This window comes from Xenopus laevis, chromosome 9_10S, assembly GCF_017654675.1.
Source record: "Xenopus laevis strain J_2021 chromosome 9_10S, Xenopus_laevis_v10.1, whole genome shotgun sequence".
Classification (NCBI taxonomy): Eukaryota; Metazoa; Chordata; class Amphibia; order Anura; family Pipidae; genus Xenopus; species Xenopus laevis.
In genome coordinates this window covers 73,609,770-73,634,769 of record NC_054388.1, presented here as the reverse complement: position 1 = coordinate 73,634,769, position 25,000 = coordinate 73,609,770, and the positions used below count along the sequence as shown (strand labels likewise).

The 25,000-nt window shown below is 41.1% G+C and overlaps 1 protein-coding gene across 2 annotated transcripts; it reads right to left on the bottom strand.

Moving 5' to 3' along the window:
* Positions 1-291: 291 nt before the first annotated feature.
* Positions 292-24,203, bottom strand: sh3bp4.S (SH3-domain binding protein 4 S homeolog). 2 transcript variants are annotated; one of them, NM_001091203.1, is given in 6 exon segments: positions 1,100-1,745; positions 1,851-2,261; positions 4,112-4,300; positions 6,142-8,486; positions 9,246-9,453; positions 24,048-24,103. In NM_001091203.1, coding segments are annotated over 4 exon segments (2,874 nt in total). In that variant the 5' UTR covers positions 9,361-9,453; positions 24,048-24,103; the 3' UTR covers positions 1,100-1,745; positions 1,851-2,036.
* Between the last annotated feature and the right edge of the window lie 797 nt (positions 24,204-25,000).

Here is a 25,000-nt window from a genome sequence, read left to right as displayed (position 1 = left end):
GACCACCCCTCCTTTCCCAGCATTCGTATGCCGAGACGTAACTTCACATTTTGATGAATTAGTGTATGCGCTGCGAATTAACGTCGACGTGGCGCGAAGTGTGGTAAAGCGTTTTGAGGCGAAAATTCACCCATTAGTGAATTTGCCCCATTGAATCAACCACATCCCTATTTTTATACAAATAGCTGCCCTGTAGCAATAAATTATTCCCACATGCATCCATCAAAAATTACGATAACCTCAGAGAATAATAGAATACAAAAACAATAAAAACCTAAATGCAACATTTGGTTCTGTGACGATAGAAGTTTATTAGATTGTTAAGGAAAATGAAGGTGAGGTAGTTAGAAATCTGTCAGAAATGAAAACAAAAGGTAAAGAAACATAAAAGAATCCAGTGACAGACACCTGGCACATTCCCCCTGATTGTCACTGCAGAAAAATAGGAGAAATCAGCTCTCAACTATAAGAATAGTGTAGGAGAAAGAACAGGCTCTATAGCTCCCCTCAACCAGGGAGCACAGGCAATGATTTCCATTCAAAAGTGAGTGTGTCACCAGCACAAGATGTTTAAGGCACAAGGAGAACCAGTGTCCTACAGAAACCTGAGGCGAGAGGTGTTATCGCCCATGTGTTTACACTTCTTTGCGGGTTTTCATTAACTCCGTTGTGTCCCCTGTTACAGTGTCGGTGTAATGATAACCTCACGTATTCCGTTATTGCTCCAGCAGTGTCTATGAGGAGCTCATTCTGATGCGGTCAGTAGAAGGAAGGGCTTCTGGATTTATATAAATATGTACATCTCTTATTGTCAGCTGAAGAGATAAATTAAAAACTGATAATCAGGTAATGTCTTTGTGAAACCATTGCACAGTACTATGCACATTAGGTATTTAGTCTCTAGGGTCTCTTTAAAGTCTAATCAAGTACAAAATATTTCTGGTACAAAAGTGGAAAAAAAAGAGTCCATAATTAACTCCTTTGTGCTTGTCAAAGATCCAGAGATGAAAGCACAAAGCTTGTGCCTTTGGCTTATGTCCACATTATTTTACACTATGCACATGTCACACATAAAACTGCTAATATTTATCTAAAATACTTTTTTTTTTTTTTTTTTACTGCAGGGCTCTTGCACTGCCAAAGAGGACAGTAGCTAAATGTATCAAAGTGTGCAGATCTATTTCTGGTTCATTCAACAGTTATGGTTCTTTGATATGTTCTTACTCCTTTTAGCTAGTCAAAACCAAAATCTTTCAGAAGCGGGTTAAACATCAGTCCTTAAAGTCAATTGTGCAGCAGCAAATACACCAGAGCAGATCCACAGGTTTCTGTCTCTGTGAGCAGTCCTCAGATGATGCAGTCCTCAGATGATGCAGTCCTCAGATGATGCAGTCCTCAGATGATGCAGTCCTCAGATGATGCAGTCCTCAGATGATGCAGTCCTCAGATGATGCAGTCCTCAGATGATGCAGTCCTCAGTCCTCAGATGATGCAGTCCTCAGTCCTCAGATGATGCAGTCCTCAGTCCTCAGATGATGCAGTCCTCAGTCCTCAGATGATGCAGTCCTCAGTCCTCAGATGATGCAGTCCTCAGTCCTCAGATGATGCAGTCCTCAGATGATGCAGTCCTCAGATGATGCAGTCCTCAGATGATGCAGTCCTCAGATGATGCAGTCCTCAGATGATGCAGTCCTCAGATGATGCAGTCCTCAGATGATGCAGTCCTCAGATGATGCAGTCCTCAGATGATGCAGTCCTCAGATGATGCAGTCCTCAGATGATGCAGTCCTCAGATGATGCAGTCCTCAGATGATGCAGTCCTCAGATGATGCAGTCCTCAGATGATGCAGTCCTCAGATGATGCAGTCCTCAGATGATGCAGTCCTCAGATGATGCAGTCCTCAGATGATGCAGTCCTCAGATGATGCAGTCCTCAGATGATGCAGTCCTCAGATGATGCAGTCCTCAGATGATGCAGTCCTCAGATGATGCAGTCCTCAGATGATGCAGTCCTCAGATGATGCAGTCCTCAGTCCTCAGATGATGCAGTCCTCTGGTGCCTCAGTACTGAAGGCTGTAGCTCTAAGAATGTCCAAAGAATTGACAAGGATAAGGGTTCCAGTCAGATGTTTCCACCGTTTGGTGATTGGACTTCGCATCTTGTCTAGACCTGTGTGTAACTCTTGGATGACATCTCGGTAACTTTCTCCTATTTGTGCACTCCATGTCAAGAGAAAGTCGTAAGCTGGTTTCCACATGGCCTTGTTAAAAACAAAAAAACACAAGACAAGTCAGAATAAGTGACAACTCATAATCCACAGTCTTAAACTGAACATACAAAGGAAAATAATTGAATTTAAATTTAAGATTACAACATGCAAGGAGATTGAAAGCATTAAATTAAAAGGAGCCACCACAATTTGATTTTTGCTGTTTTTAGATGTCTGAAATTTACAGATTTTTCTTCCTTTTTGACCTTTCTACTCTCGTCATAGAAAACTGCATTTGCAGCCAGCCACTGCATCCGTTTTTCTAAAGCTACAGTATTCATTTATGTACCACATATGCCACAGCTCCTCTTCACTTCCTGCTATGCCAAACTATTGGAACTACAGAAAGGCCACCATACAGTGTATGGCCCCACAGACAGCCTCCATAAATTTAGCCCATGGGTTGATGCGTCATACAGCAGGGCTTCCAATAATATAATGAACAGCACCTTAAGTTGAAATTAAAAAGCCTTTATTTAAATATGGCAACGTTTTAAGCCGTTCCCCATCTTTTTTTCCCAAGAGCAGACCCCCACATGAAAATCTACCTGCTGGGGTTCCTTAAAATTTAAAAGGTAACAGTACTGAGATTAACTGGTCCCTGCATTGTTTACACCTCAAATTCAGACTGTAAACTCCTGCATTAACACCATTAATCCCCCCTTCATTCATTGCTCATACCTGTAACACCTCTATTGCTCACACCCCCTAAAGCCCTGTACTGTTCACACCTCAGACCCAGACTGCAAATGCCCACATTATTCACACCTAAACTGCTGGAGGGGCATCAGCATTGTGTCACAGTATGTAGCAGAATATGAACTGTCCATTTTAGAGTCCTGATAGTTATCCGCGTCTCTTGCTCTATTCAGCCTGCCTGGATGCACCATACTTGGTCTGCCCTACTCTGTACCCTGTGGAATGTGAGCCTGGAAGGGTTTGATCTGGGGTGTGTTAGCATTTGGAAATTGTTGTTCGGGGACCCTAAGGTGTTTTAACATGTGCTGGGGGATGCTGTGTTATTCACAGGGGAAAAGACGGCATATGGATTTATATTTATGGTATATTTAAGGGTATGACTTACAATTTTGCACATATGAGTGATGAGTGAAATCCCTGCAGTGAGGTATATCACCAACCATTTGGTTTTTTTTGGTGTGTTATCACTATTAATGTGGACATGGTCTTAAAAGTTCTTTAGAAAACATGGGTGTGGTTGAAAAAGACTGGTCAACACTGGCTTCCATTATTGGCCCTCCACCATGTAGGCCAGAAAAATTCTGTCCCTCGGTACCACAGAAGTTGGACAGCACTGTCATAGAGCATAACAAATTGGCCAACACATCAGCATAAAGACATCCTACACAGCCCTCCTCCTCTAGGGCAGGGGTCCCTAACTTTTTTTTACCCGTGAGCCCCATTCAATTGTAAAAAGAGCTAGGGAGCAATACAAGCATGAAAAATTCCTGGGGATGCCAAATACATGATTGGCTATATGGCACCCCTATTTGGACTGGCAGCCTACAGGATGCAACAAAAAACGACCGCCACGCCAAGAATTAAAAAAAGCACCTGCTTCGAGGACACTGGAGCAACAGCCAATCGGTTGGTGAGCAACATGTTGCTCGAGTCACTAAAATACTATAGCAATGTAAGTAATTCCCTATACTATAAGGTTTTCAGAGGAAATTTTTATGCAAGATTATGATCCTTACTCAAGGGGGTTTAAATACTCTAAATAAAAAAATACTGTCAAATGCACATGTAACAGTGTACCACTGGAACTGAATTCCACTTTGCTTATACCTTTGGTTCATCACTTGCACATTGGTTACCCTTACCTCGCTATCCAACATTCCATTCCGATCACGATGTGGGGCTTCATAGCCATCCATTTGTTGCTTGGACACTCTTGCCAGTTTCTCCGATAGCTCTCTCCAACGCGCGGCAACTTCCACTGCTGTTGTAAGCAGAACAAAGTCCTGAATGAGCCGTACAACCAAACCCTGGCAGTCGATTTTTAGCAAGGCCTATGAGCAGAAAATATAGTGGTGAAGGAAAGACATGTGTCATGTTCCAAAGACAATTAGAATGCACAAGTACTATTATTAACTTTAAAAAGTTAACTTTTTTAAAGTCCTTTAATGTTAAGATACCCTTTTGTGGCCTAATCACCAAATATTCCCTATCACTTGATTCAAATTCTCCTATTTTCCTATTGGGCCATATACAAAGCACACAGGTGGAGGTGATATTTATCTGAAAACAGGGCCAACATCTGCTTGATCTCTTACTATCCTGAAATCCCATTTCTCTCCCCTTCAATCAATCTTAAATTCCACTACCAGGATCCTCCTGCTCTCTCCTAAGAGGGAACCTGTTCAACCCAAACTAAAATCTTTAGCATGGCTGTCTGTTTAGTAAAGGATAGCATATAAAATCCTTCTGCTAACATTCACTCCTAGCCCTTCACTCCTCTGCTCCTCACTACATTTCCTCACTTGTCTCACTGTAGGTTCCTGGTCATCTTCTCTGCTCCTCTCAGAGCCACCTTCTTCATCCACTGCAACCTCTCATCTCAAACCTTTCTATCTTGCTGAGCCTTACCTAATTCCATCCTTGAATTCCTCTGTAAGGAGTACTTGCTCAATCTCTTCAAGAAAATAAAAACCTAAAAGTCTTTGGAGCAATAAAACATAAGTCTAGTCCTGGTACCTATTAAACACTGGGGCTCATTTATCAACACTGGGCAAATTTGCCCATGGGCAGTTACCTATAGCAACCAATCAATGATTAGCTTTTTAAAGCCAGCTTCAAGCAGAACAATGAATGCAGCAATCTGATTGGTCGCCATGGGTTACTGCCCATGGGCAAATTTGCCCAGTGTTGATAAATAACCCCCAATGTCTTTACCTTGTGCACATTTTCCCTTCCAATTTGTGCCTGTATGTTATAGACCCATCCACCCACTTAGACTGTAAAGCTCTACAGGGCAGTGACCGCCTTCCCACTGTTTCTCTTACCAGATATCACTTAAGCTCTGTGTCCTATACGAGCTCTGTGTACTGTGCATATTTATTATGTTTTTTTATATATTGTACTTTTATGCATTGTATGGTGCTAGGGCTCCTTAACAGCGCTTTACAAATAAAAGTTATACATACATGTGCGGGCAGCTTAACGTTTTCCACAGTTTCTAGAAAAAAATGTAAATAGTCTTTGTGTTGCAATACCGGTGAAGGCAAAAATCCGAATGTAAGGTTCAAAGGACACCAAAAAGTCAAAGGGGCCAGTGAAAAGTCAGGCAGAAAGTTTTGTTTTAATCAACTGTATGCTGGGGGCAGGGCTCCCATAATTTTAAAACTGAAATGGAGGACAGATGGCAGCTGGGAGAAAATATAATGCGGCCACATATAGGTGCTGAAACACTACCTAAACTTCCAAAAAATTGTCAAAGGAGCTAAGGTGTGTGTGTGTGTGTGTGTGTGTGTGTGTGTGTGGACTTCATATGAGTATCATATGGCATTAGATCGGTGTACAAAAAAAATGCTTTTTACAAATTTACTTACGGATAGTGAGCTAATACCAAAAAATAACTATATTTTCCTTTTAAGACTACAAAAAACATACGATTCTATTAATAAAGTACAGTGTAACCTCAATTTTACATCCCCTGAAGTTTTCCCTAATTTTACATTCTTGTTTTGTGGTCCCACCTATTTATTACGCATAATACATTTGCCTGATTTTACACCATTTTTTTCTGGTCCCCTGAAAAATGTAAAATGGGGATTCTACTGTACATAACAAACCCCACAGGTAGAACTCCCAGAACAAACAAAATTGAACATTGCACCAGGATTCACTTTACCATGATCAACTCCTTCTGGAAGGATTTTTTCTCTTTGCCTTCACTGTTACACTCCTCTTTAAGTTTCTCCAGGACAGATGCCACTCTTTCTGTCTCGCTCTCCAATTCTACACGACAGAAGTAGGAAAGTGGTAAGTTTCCATAACCCAGGGCATCTGCAAAACATCTCCAGCTCCCAATGTTTTCCATTAGCAAGGTTCGGACAGAAGCATAGATGTAGGTTAGGAACTTGCAAGGACGCAAGATCTGTTCCAGCAGAAGCCCTGTAGTCAGTTCTGGGCCAGAGAAAAAGCTTGGCTTCACTTTACCCACAACAAGTACATTCTTGGCATGAACCAGTCCCAATTTACCCTGGTAATATCCTATATACCATTCCTTGTTCCACAATTGTCCTTTAAGTCTGATCTTCTCCTCACTCAGCAACCCTATTACATCACCTTTTTTGTACTCCAGCAGATAGGGATTCTTGCTTTGCCTCACCACAGTTTTTAAGAGTTTCCCATACTTCAGACTGGTCACTGGTCGGTCTTGGAAAGTTGGGTACTTGCATGTAATAGCAAGTGGAGACAGAACTATTTTTCCTAACTCCTTCTTCTTCAGGAATCTTCTTGGTCCAGTGGACTTGGTCCCAGTTTTTGGAAGTGGTCGAGGGGTTTGAACACAGTACTGGGATAGAACTCCTCCAAATTCATCTCTCACTTGAACTCTTAGCGTAAAATCAGAGAGCTGATCAGGGTCTTGGCAAATAATTGGAAAGATAAGTCTACTGACCTTACCAAGTTTTAGCTGAAAGCCACGCACGATTTTGCCCTGGTCACCAGCATCCACTCTATAGTTAGTCATATTAGAGAAAAGGCAAAGTTGTACGTCCTGAGGCTTGGGTAAGACAAATTGCTGTTTACCCCACAGCTGCAAGGTCACTGGAGCAGGGTTGTTGGCTTGCTGCCCTACCTCATTGACCAGCAGACTTTTTGGGGCACAGTCATGACCAAATATGGCTAAAACAGCCTTAAATGAGGGATGTATGTGTTTGGGGCCATAAAGTCCCACAGTAACCTTCTTATTAATATACTCCCACACAGAGGAAGGAGACACAATGCCCTGTCCTTGAGCCACCATTACTACATACATGACTGGCTCTAAGTTGTCTAGTTTTACCTGAACTGTATCTCCATACATATAAATCTGTGTCACTGGGTTGTATGGCCCTTCCCTAGCATCACTCCGCAGGCACTTTATTCCTACCATATTCAATGCAGAAGCATTACCCCCTAGTGCCACAGAAATTCTCAATTCCAAGGTAAGAGGACAATGCACATCCATATTGCTTAGTTTAATCTCCAGCACAGGGCTAACAGTAGTGCACTTGTCATTATTAAGTTCCAGTGGTGGATCAAGCAGGGCTTTTAGGGAGATCTGCTGAGTTTCACCTGAAGCAACATGTTTCTCTGGGACATGAATGCTGATGTTCGTGTCTGGCAGCTGAACGGCACCCCCTGAGCTGTCCAGCCTGCAGACTATGCTCGTCTCCACAGGCTGCGTTTGACCCCAGCCAGGATTTTGGCCAAGCAGGTCCAGATCATGGCAGGACCTGGCTAGTTTGCGATGGTTAAGCCAAGCAGTTCTGAAGTCCTCCCTACTCTGGAACTGCTCAGGTGCTGGGGACTTAAGGCCAGCAAAGAAGCTGCCTGTAGTTGGGCCCTCAGATTTTGCCTGGAGGACAGACAGCTCGGAGAGGCTGTAGGAACGCTTGCTCCGGAAAAATGAATTGTCCCTCTTAACCGCTACAGCTACTTTATTTGGGGTGGTGTTAGGGAGCAAATTTACAAGCATGTCTGTACTGGTTTCAGAAGCTATAACATGACTAGGAGCCAGTGGATCAAAGAGAAGTAAATCCACAGAGTTTTCGGTATCTGCAGCATGGGTTTGGGACACCAAAGGGCCGTTAAGAAATGGATTAGAAACAGAGGGTCGTAGGAAGGGATTATTGTGACTTTTTTTAACAGAGTCCTGATTGAAGGAATCAGTCCAGTCTCCCAAGAGGTCCAGTTCCTTTACTCCCTCATCCACATTTTCCAGAAGTCCATCTATCATTCCACTGTCACTTAGGCAGGAGTCTCTATAGTTGAGTGGCTGCACATAAGAAGAGGGAATGTAACCCATTTCTGTTGAGTTATGTGCATACCACCAGTCACCACCAGAAGCATCAAGTACATACAAGTGCTCCCCTTTGGAGAACTTCAGAGTAGTGAAATTGTTGGGGCAATAGTCCTTAATGGCCACAACCTCCTTTACATTTTCCAAAGATGCAGGATTGTCAATGCGCAGGGAACTAGGAGACAGCACTATGAAAAAAGGGGATAAGGAAAACAAGTGAGCAACCAGATATATGCCTATAATACCTGTGCTTTTGGTTAGAACAGTCATGAGTATTAATTTTGCTTTATGAAGTAGTTTCTTTTCAATTGTATAGTATAGTATTCTATTATTCCCAAAACAAAGTAAGGCTTATGTGAATATGATGTTCTTAAAATGACTATTTCACACCAAAAATCTCTCTCTCCAGCTGCAGTTTACTCCACTTTTGTGAATTCCCTCTTGGTGTGCCATTAGCCTAAGTGAGAGACAGTATAACCTGTATGCATTTCTAGACAAGGTTACATTTTTAATGGCCAAAGCAATGTTTAAGCTATTTTTACACTAAGTGGAGGTGCATGGGAAGCAGTTGTTGATTTACATTTGACCTTGGCAAAGAGTGTCTATCTCCAGGCAGAAGAAACTACGGTAGTTGCATTCTGTGACATTTGCCCTGACAAAGAGGAAAATTGATCTTAACCCAGACTAAATACCTTCAATTAATTCCGTCCAGGAATGAATAAATATTAAACTAATTGTCTACTACTACAGTGTGAAAAATACAATACACACTGTATTACTAAAGGAAAACTATTACACTTTTTTTTTTTTTTTATAATGTACTACTGTGATTTATATTGAAAAGTTGCAAATAATTTATATTATTATGGAAAATGTAATATAGTTCTCCTTTAAATTCTCAATAGTCTATTGCTACTTTTTCTAATTTGATTGTACTGTACACTCACCTTTAACTTCGCTGAGGCTGGGGTCAGGAACCCCACTGAAGTCAATCAGGGTACCCTCAGACTTGCAGCGTGGGAGGCCATTGATGTTTGCAGATCTTATCTTCTGTGCTGCCATTTTGCACACTCACCAGCACTCAGAGTGACATACTTTCAATACATTGTCACCAAGGGTCAGTTAGAAGAGAAGCAATCCAGAGGAACCAGGCAGCTGCAGGGATTAAAGATGTGAAGTTAAAAATATATGGCAGGACCAAATTACATTACATTTTTTAAATACAAATTCCTAACGGAAACGGAAAGTAACCCTTTACATCTATGTAATTGCAATCTACTTCCCCCTGTACATGTACACTTATACAACATTAAATCAGCAGCCAGTTAACCTACCAGTATATTTTTGTTTTGTACTGTAGAAAAAAAAAAACTGGAGTTAAAAAGTAACACATACACAGTGCCCGGTCTGAATCAAGCCCTCATGCTGCAGGGGAGAAATGTTATCTGCTGCACCACAGGGCTATCCAGAAGAAAGTCAAAGAGCATAGTCTGTTAAATGTTATAGCATCAGGATTTACAACCTCATGTGTTACAGTGTCAAATGTGTCATATATGCTCCTGTTATTTAAATGAATACCCCATTCACAGCCTCTCCAATTTGCCATTCCTGAATGCAATCGGACCAGTTCCCAGTATAACGTTTTACAACAAGATGTGTTCAGTAATCCTGTATTTGCCCCTTGCTAAAAAGCATTCTCAACCCCTTAATAAAAGATATATTATGTATCTGTCAGCACACCACTTCAGAGAGAAAACACTATAATTTTATAGCTCTCACTTTAAAAAGCACCTTAATATTCAATATTACATTTGATGCACTAGTTACAAGCAATATGGCACTTCCTACTTGTATATCAATAACCTGTAGTTTAATGTGAAAACCCAGTTAAAAGTACAGATAAAAAGGCAGCCAAGAAATGCAACAAGGAGTTGGAATGTGCATTAAATCCTCAACCTGAACAACAGGAAGGAGTGAGAGTTAAGCAGGACATGATATTTCCTGTTGCCATTTATGACCAGCAGCTTCTCTGTAGCTATGTCTTTGGCGAGAGGGATATGCCAAGAACTGCTATGCCCTACTGTTTGTGGCAGCTTTATGTGATAGGGACCTTAGACTGTAAGCTCCACTGAGACAGAAATTGCTTGAGATATATTTCAATACTATTTATAAGGAACCCCTTTAATGTTTTTCCCAATTGGTAGCCTGCATTCTCATTAACTATTAGTAGGATATAGAATGGCCAATTCTTAGCAGCTTTTCAATTGGTCTTAATTTTTTTTCTAATAGTTTTTCTCAATTATGTGCCTTCTTCTTGTGACTCTTTGCATCTTTCAATAGGGGGTCACTGACCCTAGCAACAAAAAAACTATTACTCTGTGAGGTTACAATTTTATTCTTACTTTTTTTTTTTTAACTTATCTTTCTATTCTGCCCAACTCTTATTCCAGCCTTTTATTCAAAGCACTGCCTTGTTGCTAGATTAGATATCTGCTGAAATTCCATACTGGAGAGCTGCTTAACAAATAAGCTAAAATAATAAAATAAAAACAGTGAAATAATAAGTGAAGACCAATTGGAATTTGCAAAATATCAATGTCTATACATCATACTACAAATTAAAGGGGTTGTTCGCCTTCTAAACAAGTTTATTTTTAGTTCAGTCGTTTCCATATTGTTTGCCTAAAGAAATACTTTTTCGAACCGTTTCACATATTTTATTTTGACAGTTTCCCTCAAAATATAAGTTAATATTCCGGTCTCTGGTGTTTCAGTCTGGAAGCTCAGTGAACCAGGTTCAGATTCTGAATGGTTACAATTTGCTATATTAGTTGATACACTTCTCAGCAGCATCTCTGAATATTAGCAACTATTGTATCAATTATATCAATTGACTTTAATGAAACTCAGGGATTGGCCAAATATAAGAAATATATCCACTCATATAAAAAAATTAAAAAAAATAAACTGATGTGCAGTATATGTAGAAAAGTTACAGTCAGTAAACCCCCATTAGAGAGATTCTTCAGAAAGACTGAAGAAGGCTAAAACAAAACTTTAAAGCGGTTGTTCGCCTTCAAAACACTTTTTTCAGTTCAGTTTGTTTCGGATTGTAGAAATAAAGACTTTTTCTAATTACGGTCTCTCTTCTATTTGTAACTGTTCTTCTAATATTAAAATGTAAAGTTACATTTTTTTCATCTTCTAAAGCAGCCGGGGGGGGGGGGGTGCGCCAACCGTTTTAAATTGATACATTTAGTTGACACATTTGTTATACTAGTCCCTGCTGTTATTCTTGTGTAAGGCACGGAGCACCACATAGAGTAAAATTTTCAATATTTATTTGTCCATTAAAATAGTACAAAAAAAAAAATCACTGCCAAAAATCGCCTGTAGTGCACAGAACCATTACGATTGACGCGTTTCGTAGCCCTCCAGCCACTTTCTCAAAAGCTTTGTCCCTGCTGAGCAGAATGCCAGAGTTTCATTACAGGCAGCTGTTAGAATTAATACAATAGTTGCTAATACTCCAGAGATGCTGCTGAGAAATGTATCAACTAAACTGTAGTAAATTGTAACAGTTCAGGATTTGTTCCTGGATCACAACTGCCAGACAGACAACAGAGACACGAACATTAAACTTTAAACTTACATTTTGGGAAAACAGAAAAAAAAAAAAATGGAAAACAACTGAAAAAAAAGTCTTTATGGTGAACAATCTGAAAGCAACTCAACTGAAAAAAGTGTTTCGAAGGTGAACAACTCCTTTAATATTAGAATGTAATTGTAAAAAGTATCTATTTCTGGTGAACTATCTGAAAACAATTAAACTGAAAAAAAGTTTTGGAAGGTGAACAATCCCTTCAATTTAAAGGTGAACAGTTCCTTTATTATAGGTAATAACCAAGCAAACCCTGCTCCTACACATGCTTTGACCCATAAAGGACAAAGGGTCCATTCTGAGAAAATCTAGTCACCTGCATGACTTTGCACTCCAAAGAATTTCTGGTCATGAGCAAAGACAAAAACTTCTTTCTTTACTTAAAGGCATTTTAACTACTGCCCCCATTATTAAGGTAAACATGCACATTTCAATATTGGTTCTGCAATTAAGAATAATTTCCCATTTATCAACATTAGTATTTTAGTGGTTTTACCCCTCCCCCCCATATGTAATACAAGGCACCAAGTTTGCCCAGGAGCAGTAACCCATAGCACCAATAAGATGTTTGCTTTTAAACAGGTGACCAGTAATTGCTACCTGCTAATTGGTTAATATGGGTTACTGCTCCTGGGCAAACTTAGTGCCTTGTATTACATATGGGGTTAGGGTTTAAACTCTGTAGGGGTTATGTAATAAAAGCCACTAAGATTGCCTAGAATCAGTAACCTATAGCAACCAATCAGCAGGTAGCATTTACTGGTTACTGGTTTAAAAGTAAATACCTTAATGGTTACTATGGGTTACTGCTCCTGGGCAAACTTAGTGCCTGCTATTTCAAGCAATGGTCATAGAAGCCACTAGAGGAGTGGTGGCTGGTTTGGCCCTGCATGTTTGCTCCATTTGGTTTTTAGTAGTTTCCCCATGTGCAATTACCATTCCATGTGTCCCAAAAAATTTATTTTCAACTAAACTGATCTTACTAACAATGTCCATCTAAATCAGTGCACATTTGCTTTTTGACTTTAGTGGGCCAATTACAAGATACAGGTATGGGCTCTATCATTCAGAACACTTCAGAACTTGGGGATGAGGATCACTATAGCTCAAGTCTACTCCAAAAAATTTAAACATTCAATAAACCCAATTGTTTTGCAAGCAATATTAGGCAATTAAGTACAAGGTACTGACTGTTGGGCCTTTTCATAATTCTGATCTTTCTGGGAAACGAGTTTCCAGATAAGGAATCCCATACCTATATAGAATATGCTCAAAGGGCATTATACAGTGTATATTAAAACTGTGATGTCATACAAACATTTACTGAGCCTGGGAGTAATGCGTCATGCGGCATTGCTGCATTATTTTCAATCTGAATAAATAAGAGGTAACTAAATAACAGATCCTACAATGAATTTAAACATAATGAACACTTAGGAATAAAATTATAATATGTCCCAAATAATGAATATATTTCTGCAGTTCCACTGGAAAAAAAATGTGCAGAAGAAAAGTTAACAAATAATAGAAACTGCACACACAGCAGAAAGAAAATTAGAGGGAACAGTGTACAAAAGGCTAGATGGGCTGTGTTTGTTATTACAAAACACATCAGCAATTAGTGAAAAGAGTATAGTCAATCAGAAATGATGGAAATGTCAAATCAATTGTAGCAATTTTGTTATTCCATGCTGCAAGAAGACACAGTACCCACTCAGACCCAGAACTTGTCCTGGGAAATGATTAAAATTGTATCCAATATAGACTATAAAGACGGGGAAAACAAACAGAAACCCTATCTGGCACAATACAGAAGCAACGCTAAGCAGGCAAACGCACATGATCTACCGTACATACAATGAATAGAACTAAACTGCAATACAATGCCCACTACAATTTCCCACCACTCGCTGTGACAAATCCACCCTGCCCCTAGGACATGTATGGTGCTTGTCACGCTCATCTGGGACTACAAGGGACTTTAAAGCCATCAGGAAAGCATATTGGTTTGTGCAGACACATTCTTCAGAGGCATACAAAGGGATTAGACAAATTTTATTGCAGCATAAATCTGGATAAACAAACACACCACAGCAACAAAAAAATAACCCAATCCATGGTCTATTCCTCGCGTAGTATGTGAGTTTATTTTATATGAACTGTTATCTGTTATTTTACTACTGTGATCTTGTTTGCTTTTGTTGCATATCTTCATATTCTAGTTGATTATTGATAGTGGATAATGTTACACGTGCCATTTCATACCAGCAGAGAAAACGCCATCAGCTGCCATCAGCATAACTGTGGGCCAAAAATCTACCCTGTGGGTGCAGCTAGAACTCATGGCGGATGGAAATGGATTGGCATTTTGTCTACTGGATTGTTCACACCTGCAATGTGACATTATTCTGAGACTATATGGCATATGAATTGACTGTTCACTTGCCTTTCCCTGGTGGATTTTGATTTGGCCAAAATCCACCTGTACAATCAGTGGCAGGCAAGTGCCATCACGAGTTTCTTCACTAATGTACACCCATAGAGGAAATATCTGGTGAGCGATTGGCCTTAGCTGGGCCCAGACAGAAAATATTCACAACATATATTCTATAGGGTTGCCTTGTGGCCTTTTGCCCGGCACAAGTTTTATCAGCCTGCTTTAAGATGTTATTCAATTAGTTTTAGACTTTAAATCTCCTTTTCAATACCATAGAAGTCTTTATGTATAAGAGCAAAAGCTACTGTATTTATGAGCCAGATGCAGTCCTTAAAGGAACACTCCCAGAGGCTATTATCCACACTGCTCCTATAGATACCATCTCCCCCTATTATACCTGCTATCCAACAGCCACAGTCCCTTCCCAGATGCTATTATCCCCACTGCTTCTATAGACACCATCTCCCCCTACTATACCTGCTATCCCACAGCCACGGTACCTTTCCAGAGACTATTATCCCCACTGCTACCATAGGCACTATATCTTCCTACTATACCTGCTATCCCACAGCCCCTTCCCAGAGGCTGTGATTCCCACTTCTACTTAAGGCACCATATCCCTCTATTATCCCACAGCCACACTCCCTTCCCAGAGGCTATGATCCCCACTGCTACTATAAGCAACATCTCTCCCTACTATACCCGCTATCCCACAGCGCCTTCCCAGAGACTATTATCCCACTGTTTGTGAAGATTCTCATTCATCCAGGTCATGGTATATCTGTAGAAATAAGTCAAATCAACTGGACTTGCTGTGCTTTTTCCTTGTAAACGTTTCATCAGTCATTCAACTGGCTTTCTCAATTCAGAATAACTTGTAAATGAGATCTTTTTTATTTGTTACATTATAATGCATTTCAGTGGGAGCATTTCCCTGATTTTAAGTAATGTTTTTCCTGGATTTTGCATCAAAATTTTGTCCTGATGTTCCCAAAAATTGTTTTTTTCCTCTTTGTATGTTATTTGTGAAAAAGAGGTTTATTTTTTATTTTGCCAAGATTCTGCCTGTAAATGGTCTTCCAATTAGTCTGCCCCTTATACAGTCCTGCACCAATCACTTATTGCTTTAGGTTGTGTATGTGACTGTCAGAGAGGCCTTGCACATGCCCCCAATAGTGTAACACAGGGCTCCCCAATCTGTGAGCCACATTCAAATATAAAAAGAGTCGGGGAGCAACACAAGTATGAAAATGCCCCTGGGATGCCAAATAAGGGCTGTGATTGGCTATTTGGTAGCCCCTATATAGACTGGTAGCCTACAAGGGGCTCTACTTGGCACTATACTTAGTTTTTATGCAATTAAAACTTGCTTTCAAGCTTTAATGACCCAGAGAGCAACATCCAAGTGGTTGGAGAGCAACATGTTGCTTACGAGCTACTGGTTGGGGGATCACTGGTGTAACATTAACGCTGAAATGGTTAACCCTTTTTATTAACACAGTAAATATTGTATCTCAAAGTAAAACGGACTCCTGTGCTTATATCCTTTCAGTACTTTAACACATTTCCCTGATTTTACATTTTCCTGGAATTTACATAATTTTTTCCTGGTCCCCTGAAAAACGTAAAACGGGGGTTCTACTGTATTTCCTCTGTAATGTTGCTCCAATCAGCATAATCTGTTTATCATAATCCGCAAGGATGTCATGGAGTTAGGTGTTGATTGTATTAGCATGATTGGAGCTTTGAGGTGTTAATAAACCTTCCAGGGAGAGGTGCCAAAACAGCATTGTATGTGAAAAAGATCTTATTTACAAATTATTCTGAGTTGAGAAAGTCAGTTGGATGACTGGTGAAACGTCTCCAAGGAAAAAAAAACGCAGCAAATCCAGTTGATTTGACTTATTTCTACAGATATCCCACTGCTACAATAGGCTCTCCCTACTTTGCAGGATATCCCACAGCCCCTTCCCAGAGGCTCCGATCTCCACTGTTACTACAGTATAGGCACCATCTCTCCCTACTATCCCACATCCACTGTCCCTTTCCAGAGGCTATTATTTTAGTAAGTAGGCAAAAGAAACCCTTTCACAGGACCCACCAGATCCAGGCTTGGAGGAATCAGCAGCTTTCCACCAGCAATATCCACTGCATACAGCAGATAGGTCAGATGGGTGCACCTATGCATTAGTAGTCAACTGACAAGCTGGTACACCCCTGATTCAGGAAAACTGCTGTTCAAGTCAGCGTGGAGAATTTTTTAGTTATTATGTCAACTGCATGTGAATCTATAATCACCAAAATAGAATATATAACATTGGCCTAAACAGCTGATCTCAAGAATATTTTCAGACTTTAGGAAAAGAACCTATAATTAATTAAAAACTCACACTGAACAGAGTAACATAAGGAATATGCTCTCAACAGTATGAAAATAATAAACCCACCTAACCCAGTTTCTTCAGATATTTTACATGGCTGCAGTGCTTGACCTTTAGACGAATAAACACATTTTCCATGGCAGGAAACACTGGGTATAATGTACATAAAACTAAATAGAAGGACTACAATACAAAAGGAGTAATACACAAGGAAGGCAAAGAGCAGATGTCCATAAACAAAGCTTTGAGCGCCTTAGGTTTCCCCTTTTCCTGGCTCCTATAAAACTCTAAAAAGGACAAGGTTTACCTCTACAATCTTCCAGTAGCCATTAGAACATTTATCCAGCTTCCTGTAAACGACATACATGCTCAGTTGGATACTTTAGAACAAACATCTCAATAGATTAAGAGGCTATGTATTTCCTATTGGCCCTGCACAACAGAAGAACAGGCTGATATTGACAATGATTCACAAGCCAACAGTCCCGTTGCTGTGGGCAATACTGTCAAGGATACTGAACAAGTGTATGACATAGAGCAGAGCTTGCTTTGGGTCAAGGATGAGAGTGGCAGAGGCCTTTAAATGCAGGGGCAGACCCACAAAGAAACAAGGGAATCAGCAAGCTACAATGTTTGAAAGGCAGGTGACAAAAGGCTGATATGTCTTCATTGCACGTGGCATATTCTGCACTGGCACAGACTGTCCTATGTGCCATCATCCAAACATCTTTCATTTCATTACTACTAAACACAGATGCTTAAATAATCATTTCCAGAAACACAAACATCAGATATTTTTTAATTAAAACAACAGCATACGTTAAAGAAAGCATATCCAACACATGGCTTTTTCACTGAATTCAGGTATAGCCATTTAAGAGTCAAGAGCAAGTTCATTCTGAAGACAAAATTATGATGAAAAAGAAGCAAATTAGTCCAGAGTCACAATAGTCACTTCAAAACTTGTGTCACGTTGCTATTATGAGGGAGCAGGGCCGCCATCAGGGGGGGACAAGCGTACCGGGCCCGGGCGTGAAGGGGGGCCCGGCAGCGCTGCATTTTTTGGAGATCCGGGACCCCCTTACGATGGCCCGCGCCGTACGTCCTCCCTCTGCGTTGCCGATGCGGAAGTGCCGAAAAGCCGAAGCCGAAAAGACCCGAAGTCACGGAAAAAGCTGAAGTCCCGAAGCGCTGAAAAGACCCGAAGTCACGAAGCGCCGAAAAGACCCGAAGTCACGAAAACAGCTGTAGTCCTGAAGCGGCGCAAAGACCCGAAGTCACGAAAGGAGGTGAAGTTGAAGTACTGAAGCCATGAGTTCAATTCTACTGAACACCAGTTTGTGTCTTTTTTTTTTTTGTTTTAATCCCCTGCCACCAATGTATTATTTTAATATTCTATAGGCCCCTGCCACCAATCTTTTTGCAAAACATTTTTTTTTGGGGCCCCAATTTTTTTTAACTTGTAAGGGGCCCCTTGCCACCAATGTTTTTTTTTTTTTTTTTTTTTTTTTTTTTTTTTTTTTAAATTTTTGGGGGCCCCAATTGTTTTTTTAACTTGTAAGGGGGCCCCTGCCACTTATTTTTTTTTTAAAAAAAAATTATTTTTTTTTAATTTTTTTTGGGGCCCCAATTTGTTTTTAACTTATAAGGGGGCCCCTGCCACCAATGGTTTTTTTTTTCCAGTTTTTTTAAAAAAAACATTTTTTTTTTCCTTTTTTTTTTTTTTTTGGGGCCCCAATTTTTTTTATAAGGGGGCCCTGACCATCAATAGCTTTTTATAACTTGTGTGGGGGGGTTACTTTTTAAGCACTGATGTCTGTGTGGTCTTTTAACTGCGATGTGGAGTGGGCGGCATATGGGGTGGAGCTTGGTTGTCAGTGTGGGCGGGGCCCAGGGGGCCCCAAAAATTTTGTTGTACGGGGCCCCGTGATTTCAAATGGCGGCCCTGTGAGGGAGTGCTGGGAACTTCCCCTAAAGAATGATCTTTGATGTGAAAATCATAACTAACAAATGGTCTTCAAGGCATATTCAGGTTCCCTAAGACTGATATCAAGCTATAGGAACGTGGTTCTCTCATCTTCCTTCACCACTGACTACAATAGTGGGAATACCTTGCAACACAACTTTGGGTGACTTCTGAAAACAAAATGATTGGTTTGTTTACCTACCATTTACATTATTGTCGGTGGGAAATCATTTTTGGGAGACTTGTTGCCCAATCTGTTGCAGTGGTAAAAATCTCTGTGCCATTGTCCTAACAATCTGCTCATTGTGACAGGTCACCAAAACGGTGGATCTTTCCTTGATGTACCAACCTTGAGGTGGGTGATCAGGCCAATCCGATCCTATGGCCCTCAGTGATGGTAAATGCAGGCCGTTGAGGACCACATCAATGCCTTGTACCAACAGCATTTTAAACCTGATTAATATATGGCTGATTTTATGGAAGGACATAATCCGCAGTTTTTATCAGCCTGTGTTGGCTACCTGACTAATGGCAATATGGTGATTAAACGTGGATTTGAGTGTCCACTAAAAGTTTCTGTTCCTTTTCAGTTTCTTTTATGAAATTTGCTCATAAGAGCAACCATGGCTGCTTTCATACGAGGAAAAAAGAACAAAAAACACACAATGATCATCTGCTCTATAGAACTATGGCAAAATATTTGTATAAAAAAAAACAACAAAAAACACAATTTCAATATAAACCCTGTTTACATATAGGGCATGTCGTTCAACAATGACTAGACAACATAATGCTGACATTTGCCAAGGCTTACTGCATATAAATAGTTACAGTAGCTCTGGGGCAAACAACCAGCCGCATCAAGTCCAAACAATCCAGAAAGCCACATTTCCACATAACTGACATAGCATAATGTTGAAAAATAAACACCAATACTGCGCCAGGTACAGGCAATGCATTTTTTGTTGTCTCCTGTTACCTAAACACAGACGGTCAGGAACATATGCTTTGGGTGTTTCAACAGCAGTTATTTACAGAAGAGCAGCTGCGCCTCAAGCACTTGACCTGTACCCCTCTTGGGAAAGCGCAGATACTATAACCCCATTAGCCTGTGATACTGTCTGATACTGGTATCATAATGAGTTTGTAGAAAAGTCTTTTGTTTCTCTAAAAATAACAGTAAGGTCTGATGCAAAGGATATAAAAATGTAAAATCGTGTGAGCAGGAGCCACACTGCCTGATACCAGTAGACTGAAGCACAAGTTGCAAGTAGCAGAAGGGTTAATGTTTCGGAAGTACGAAGCACAGAAAAGATTTGGGAGTCTGGCCTTAATCCTCTCATCAAGAGAGAAAGACAGCCAAGCATGCTCTCCCTCCTGGTATACAGTGTCCACATGCTGCAAGATTAACCCTGTCACTGTACTATGAAAACCTGGGCATTTTACATCTAAATTAAACCTCACATTCTCAGAAAACAAGATGGCTACAGGTCACGTCAAAACAATAAGGGGGTTTAGAAATTTCTATATTCATTATTGAAACTGCAGCTTTTGCCAAACTACAAATCCAGTTTGAGGGTGTATGTTGGACAGTAGGAATAGAATGACTCCATCTTCAAAGAAAAAAAAAAAATCTGGATTGGATGCCTGCCCCTTTTTTGCAGCCCTTAAATACAGCGCTGACAATGATTGCTGTGAATGACAGACACTGCTCTTTTTACAAGATGAAACTACACAGAGAATCTCTAAGAATATTGTTGTGTGGTCTGGATAAGCAGCCTGACAAAGAGATCCATTCCATATCATACTGTCATCCATCAATTCCTACAAATAAGAAATGCACCCATATGTGGGCAGCCAGGAGAGAGGAAATACCAGAGCCGTGATGGAAAATTACCAGCCTGAATAGAAGGGAAATTAATCCATGACCAGCTTTGTGAGGGACACCACAGTCTGTATTGTGGGAGAGAAACAACAGAAAGAAAACAGTTGGATATTGCCCTGTCCCGGAGATTAAATGATCTACCTGATAAGCAATTCTGCCCATATAATAACTGGGCCTTCTGCTTTCTATACAAAAAATACTGCAGCACCCTACCACACATAGGAGATACAATACCACAGAATAGAACATCAAATACAGATTTTGGGAGCAAGGAAAGAACACTCCCACAGGTGCTTAACGCACATGTCACCCTCTGAGACGTGGCAAAAATTATTCAAAGGTAAAGCAGCAGCAGAGGAGGAGGTGCTTTTTGCCTTGTACAAGTGTGAAAAGAAACCTTTTGTGAAGTAGAACGTGTCCTTTGTTGTGGTTATTGTGCTAGAAAAAATCCTATAGATTTATCTTTTTTCCCTATTAATAGCATTGGGATCAAACAACATTTTTACCGACCAGGCTGGTAAAATACCGGCCAGGTGGCAACCCTAGCTACAGGTAGTGAAAGTACATAGGGGCAGCTGCTAGGTTGGAAGTAAAACACAACACACTGCAAAAAATGCCATTTAGAATAGTGGTTAAAACGCTGGGCTGTTGTATTGGTTTGATTGAAATTCTAATTTCCAGCATCAGTGAACATCCAGTAAATATAAAGGGCTGCTGGGAGCTTTGACTGGGAGTTTAAATTGTGTTTAACTCTTGTCCAATGAGTCTGATTCTTCTCACAGCCACAAATACTTAGTAAAACACAAGGGGGTTGCTGCCAGGCAGCAAAATGTGTATTTACCCTCATGGACCTGCTCTTCGCTGCTGCTGGCACATCTTCACTCCCTCAGCCTGGCCCTTACAATTAAAAACATTTCCATGGATACATCCCCTACTGCCCTGACATCTGCTTTGCTCTTGTCTCCACTGGAAGCCTCATTTACACAAACATTGTAGTGCCAATAAAACCAGCAAGAACTGGATGGCTGAGGCAAAAAGTGAACAGAGCATTAGAGGTTAACCAAAAATGTAGTTTCCACCAGGGACATGTATATTTAATCTTCAGGCACTAACTTAGAATTATTCAAAAGCGCACTAGCTATGGGTTTTGTGGTTCAGGTACTTTAGACACAGAGGTGTGCCCAGAAGCAGGGTTGCACAGGGAGCCAGCAATTCCATAGAAATGGAGTTTTGCTGTAATTGCCCTGAATAACAAACGGTATAACCCATTCATAACAAGGGAGCCACAGAGCACAACACAACCCAAACACAGGTTCTTTCAGGAATGATAACATTAAAAGGAAAAGGTCCCTATGGGGGGTAAGAACCAAGGGCACACAACTGTGCCCTGAAGGCCAGACATCAGATACAACCAGTTCATGGCTGCTGACATACAGGTGTGGACAGAAAAACAAACATTTGCACAGAAGCCAAAGAGAACAATTATTCCAAAGCAGGACTGCCCATAATCACAATAGACTGCAAGCTCAACTTCAGATCAGTAAAATTGTTCTAGTTCTTATGGTAACTGGTTGAGCCGTAAAAATGTTCTATCTACAGAGGTGCAACTACGAAGGACACAAGTAATGAAAAAGGACCTCAATATTTCACAAGCTAATGAAGTCCAGAAAAACAAAGTCTGACTGCTGGGAAAGAGGCCTTGGCCTCTGGGACATTCAACATTTTCCATGAGCACCTAATCACAGGCTAAAGTTGGCCATACACAGGCAGATTTAAGATGCTGATTTTGGGACCTTTGGACCGTGTATAATGGCCTCCAACTGGCCGAAAATTGGCCAGATATTGATCAGGCAAGTTTAAAAATTATGGCCTGCATTACAGTCTTTGCAACTTCATCAAACAAGCAGATATTTTAGTGCATGGCCAAAATTAAAATCAGATTTAAACTGGTCATATACCGACTGCTCAAACCCACCAGACCAAGTGTTTGTGTTTTGGTCTGCCTCCCCTCGGACGTCTGGTAGGGCTAAAAAAAACGAATGGGAGATGAGCACATCAGTGTGCATAATGGCCCGAAAAACTGTACAATCAGATCAGTCCATCTGCCCCCAAACATAGGTGTCCACATTGGGCAAAGATCCACTGGTTTGGTGACACCTCTAATAAGATACACCCCTGAATACAGGTGGTGTAGTCGGGGGTGAAGTTTATGGGGGGCTGTGAAACTGAGTAACTGCCAACTTCTGGGTGCAGAGTGACGGATCTGGTATTATCTGATAACATACTCTCAGCTAATACTCATAGAGGTCCAAAAGAGCTACTGGGATTGAGAGCTACTGGGATTGAGAGCTACTGGGAATGGGAGATACTGGGATTGAGAGCTACTGGGATTGAGAGCTACTGGGATTGAGAGCTACTGGGATTGAGAGCTACTGGGATTGAGAGCTACTGGGATTACATTTGTGGGACATGGGACATGAAGAGTTCTGCTTCAGATGTTATGAAGACATAAAGCAATGACAAGCAGGTTTGGACTTGTGCACATTTACATTCACACTTTGGGAGAAAAGCTAAAGCAACAAGTTTAATTTCAAGTCCATACAAACTCAAGAGTATGAATAAGAAATAGTTAGTAAGGGTTAATATAGTATGAATAAGAAAACATCCTGTGGCAGCTCTTGTGTATTGGTCTACAGACCAATATCATTGTGCCCCTCAGCACCGACACAGTTAATGGAAGGAGCTGTATCACTGGCCCAAGGTGGCTGCACACAGGAGGATTCGAGGGAACATTCCAATGACATGAGCTTTCCGGAGGTTCCTCACAGAGGACATACGTGGGGGGTTGAATCAGTCAGACTAAGCTGTAGCTGAAGCGGGGCTTATAGGGTTAATAGCTGCAGGGAAAGAAAGGCGATTCAGAAGAGGAATGTGGCAACTGAACTCCAGTGAGGTACCGCTGCAAAGCCCATCTAAGTATCTCAAACACAAACAATTGGGTTTTGGCAGTTGTAGTTTTGGAGGCCCATGGGATAAACTGGAAGTTGTGTGACCTCGGTGCAATAACATTCACACTGCACAGCAGAATGTTCCCAGAGACAGCGGAACATTAAGACGTACGATCACGTCTCACTCCGCACATCACCTACAGGCACAAAACAATCAGCTGCGCTCAGGTACACTACACTGTGTTACTCCGCGCGACCGGACTGCACCAAACAGCCAAAGGGGGTTCCGCACACTGACCATACCCATCACACGGCGCACAGTTCTGAGCTGTCATAATGCTGCGTTACACGGCAAGAAACCGGTGATGAGTAGCAGACAGTTGTAGTAGAACATACTCCCCGGTTACTGCTGCAGGGAGTAGATCTAGGGACAGTTCTGAGCTGCGGCTCCCCCCGGGAAAGTTGACTTACCCCTTGTAGTGATCATACTCGACTCCTCTCCCGAGGTCACCTCCGCTCATCACTTCTCTCCACTTGTTGTACTGGAAGGAACTGCCCGGCTCAATCGGCTCTCAGAGGCGGGGAAGGGAATAGATCCGGCCCTGGGGGGTGGGCTTTATGGAGGGGGAGTTTCAGTGATGGAAACAAATTATTAACCCCTTGGTTGCCCCGGATATATGGCATGTGGGTGACCTCTGTGGTATCGCTTTTCAAATCCCTTATTTCTCCGTTGTGAAAAGAGCGTATATGTGAGTGAATAGGGAGAGGTACAAGGCTTTCTAGCTACTAGTGGAAACAATGGAAGCACCTAAGTCTTTTTTATGACAAAGTCACTTTACATCCCAATTAGAACCGGACCAAGGAGCGTTGGCACCAGGCCTGCACTGGTATTCAAAATAGGCCCTGGCATTTCAAGTAAACAGAGGCCCAAACAGCCCCTCCCCAGCCCAATAAAAGGTAACTGTCTATGGCATCTTACAGCAGCCCCTCTTGTAATTGCCAGAACCCACACCTTGCCAGTCTGGGCTTGTTTGGCACCCAAAACAAGGCTGTCAATCAGTGCAGTCCCCACTCCCATCTGTGATATCATATACCCATAAATAATTTAGGGTTGCCACCTGGCCATTATTTTACCGGCCTGGCCAGCAATAATGATGGCCTATACCAATGTTATTAATAGGGAAAAAAGATAAATATATAGGAAGGCTAGTATTTTTTTCCAGTAAAGGTGGCAACCCTAATCATACTATAGCACCCATTGTCTGGATAGAGATAGTGATAGAGACCGTAAACCTTATACAGGAAAGGAAAGGAGAAACAAGGAGCATTTGTTGGGTTTGGACAATAAAACTGCAATAAACATTATCTGCTACCTTTACCAAAATGACTGCACCACAAGCATATGCCCCAAGCAAAATAAACCA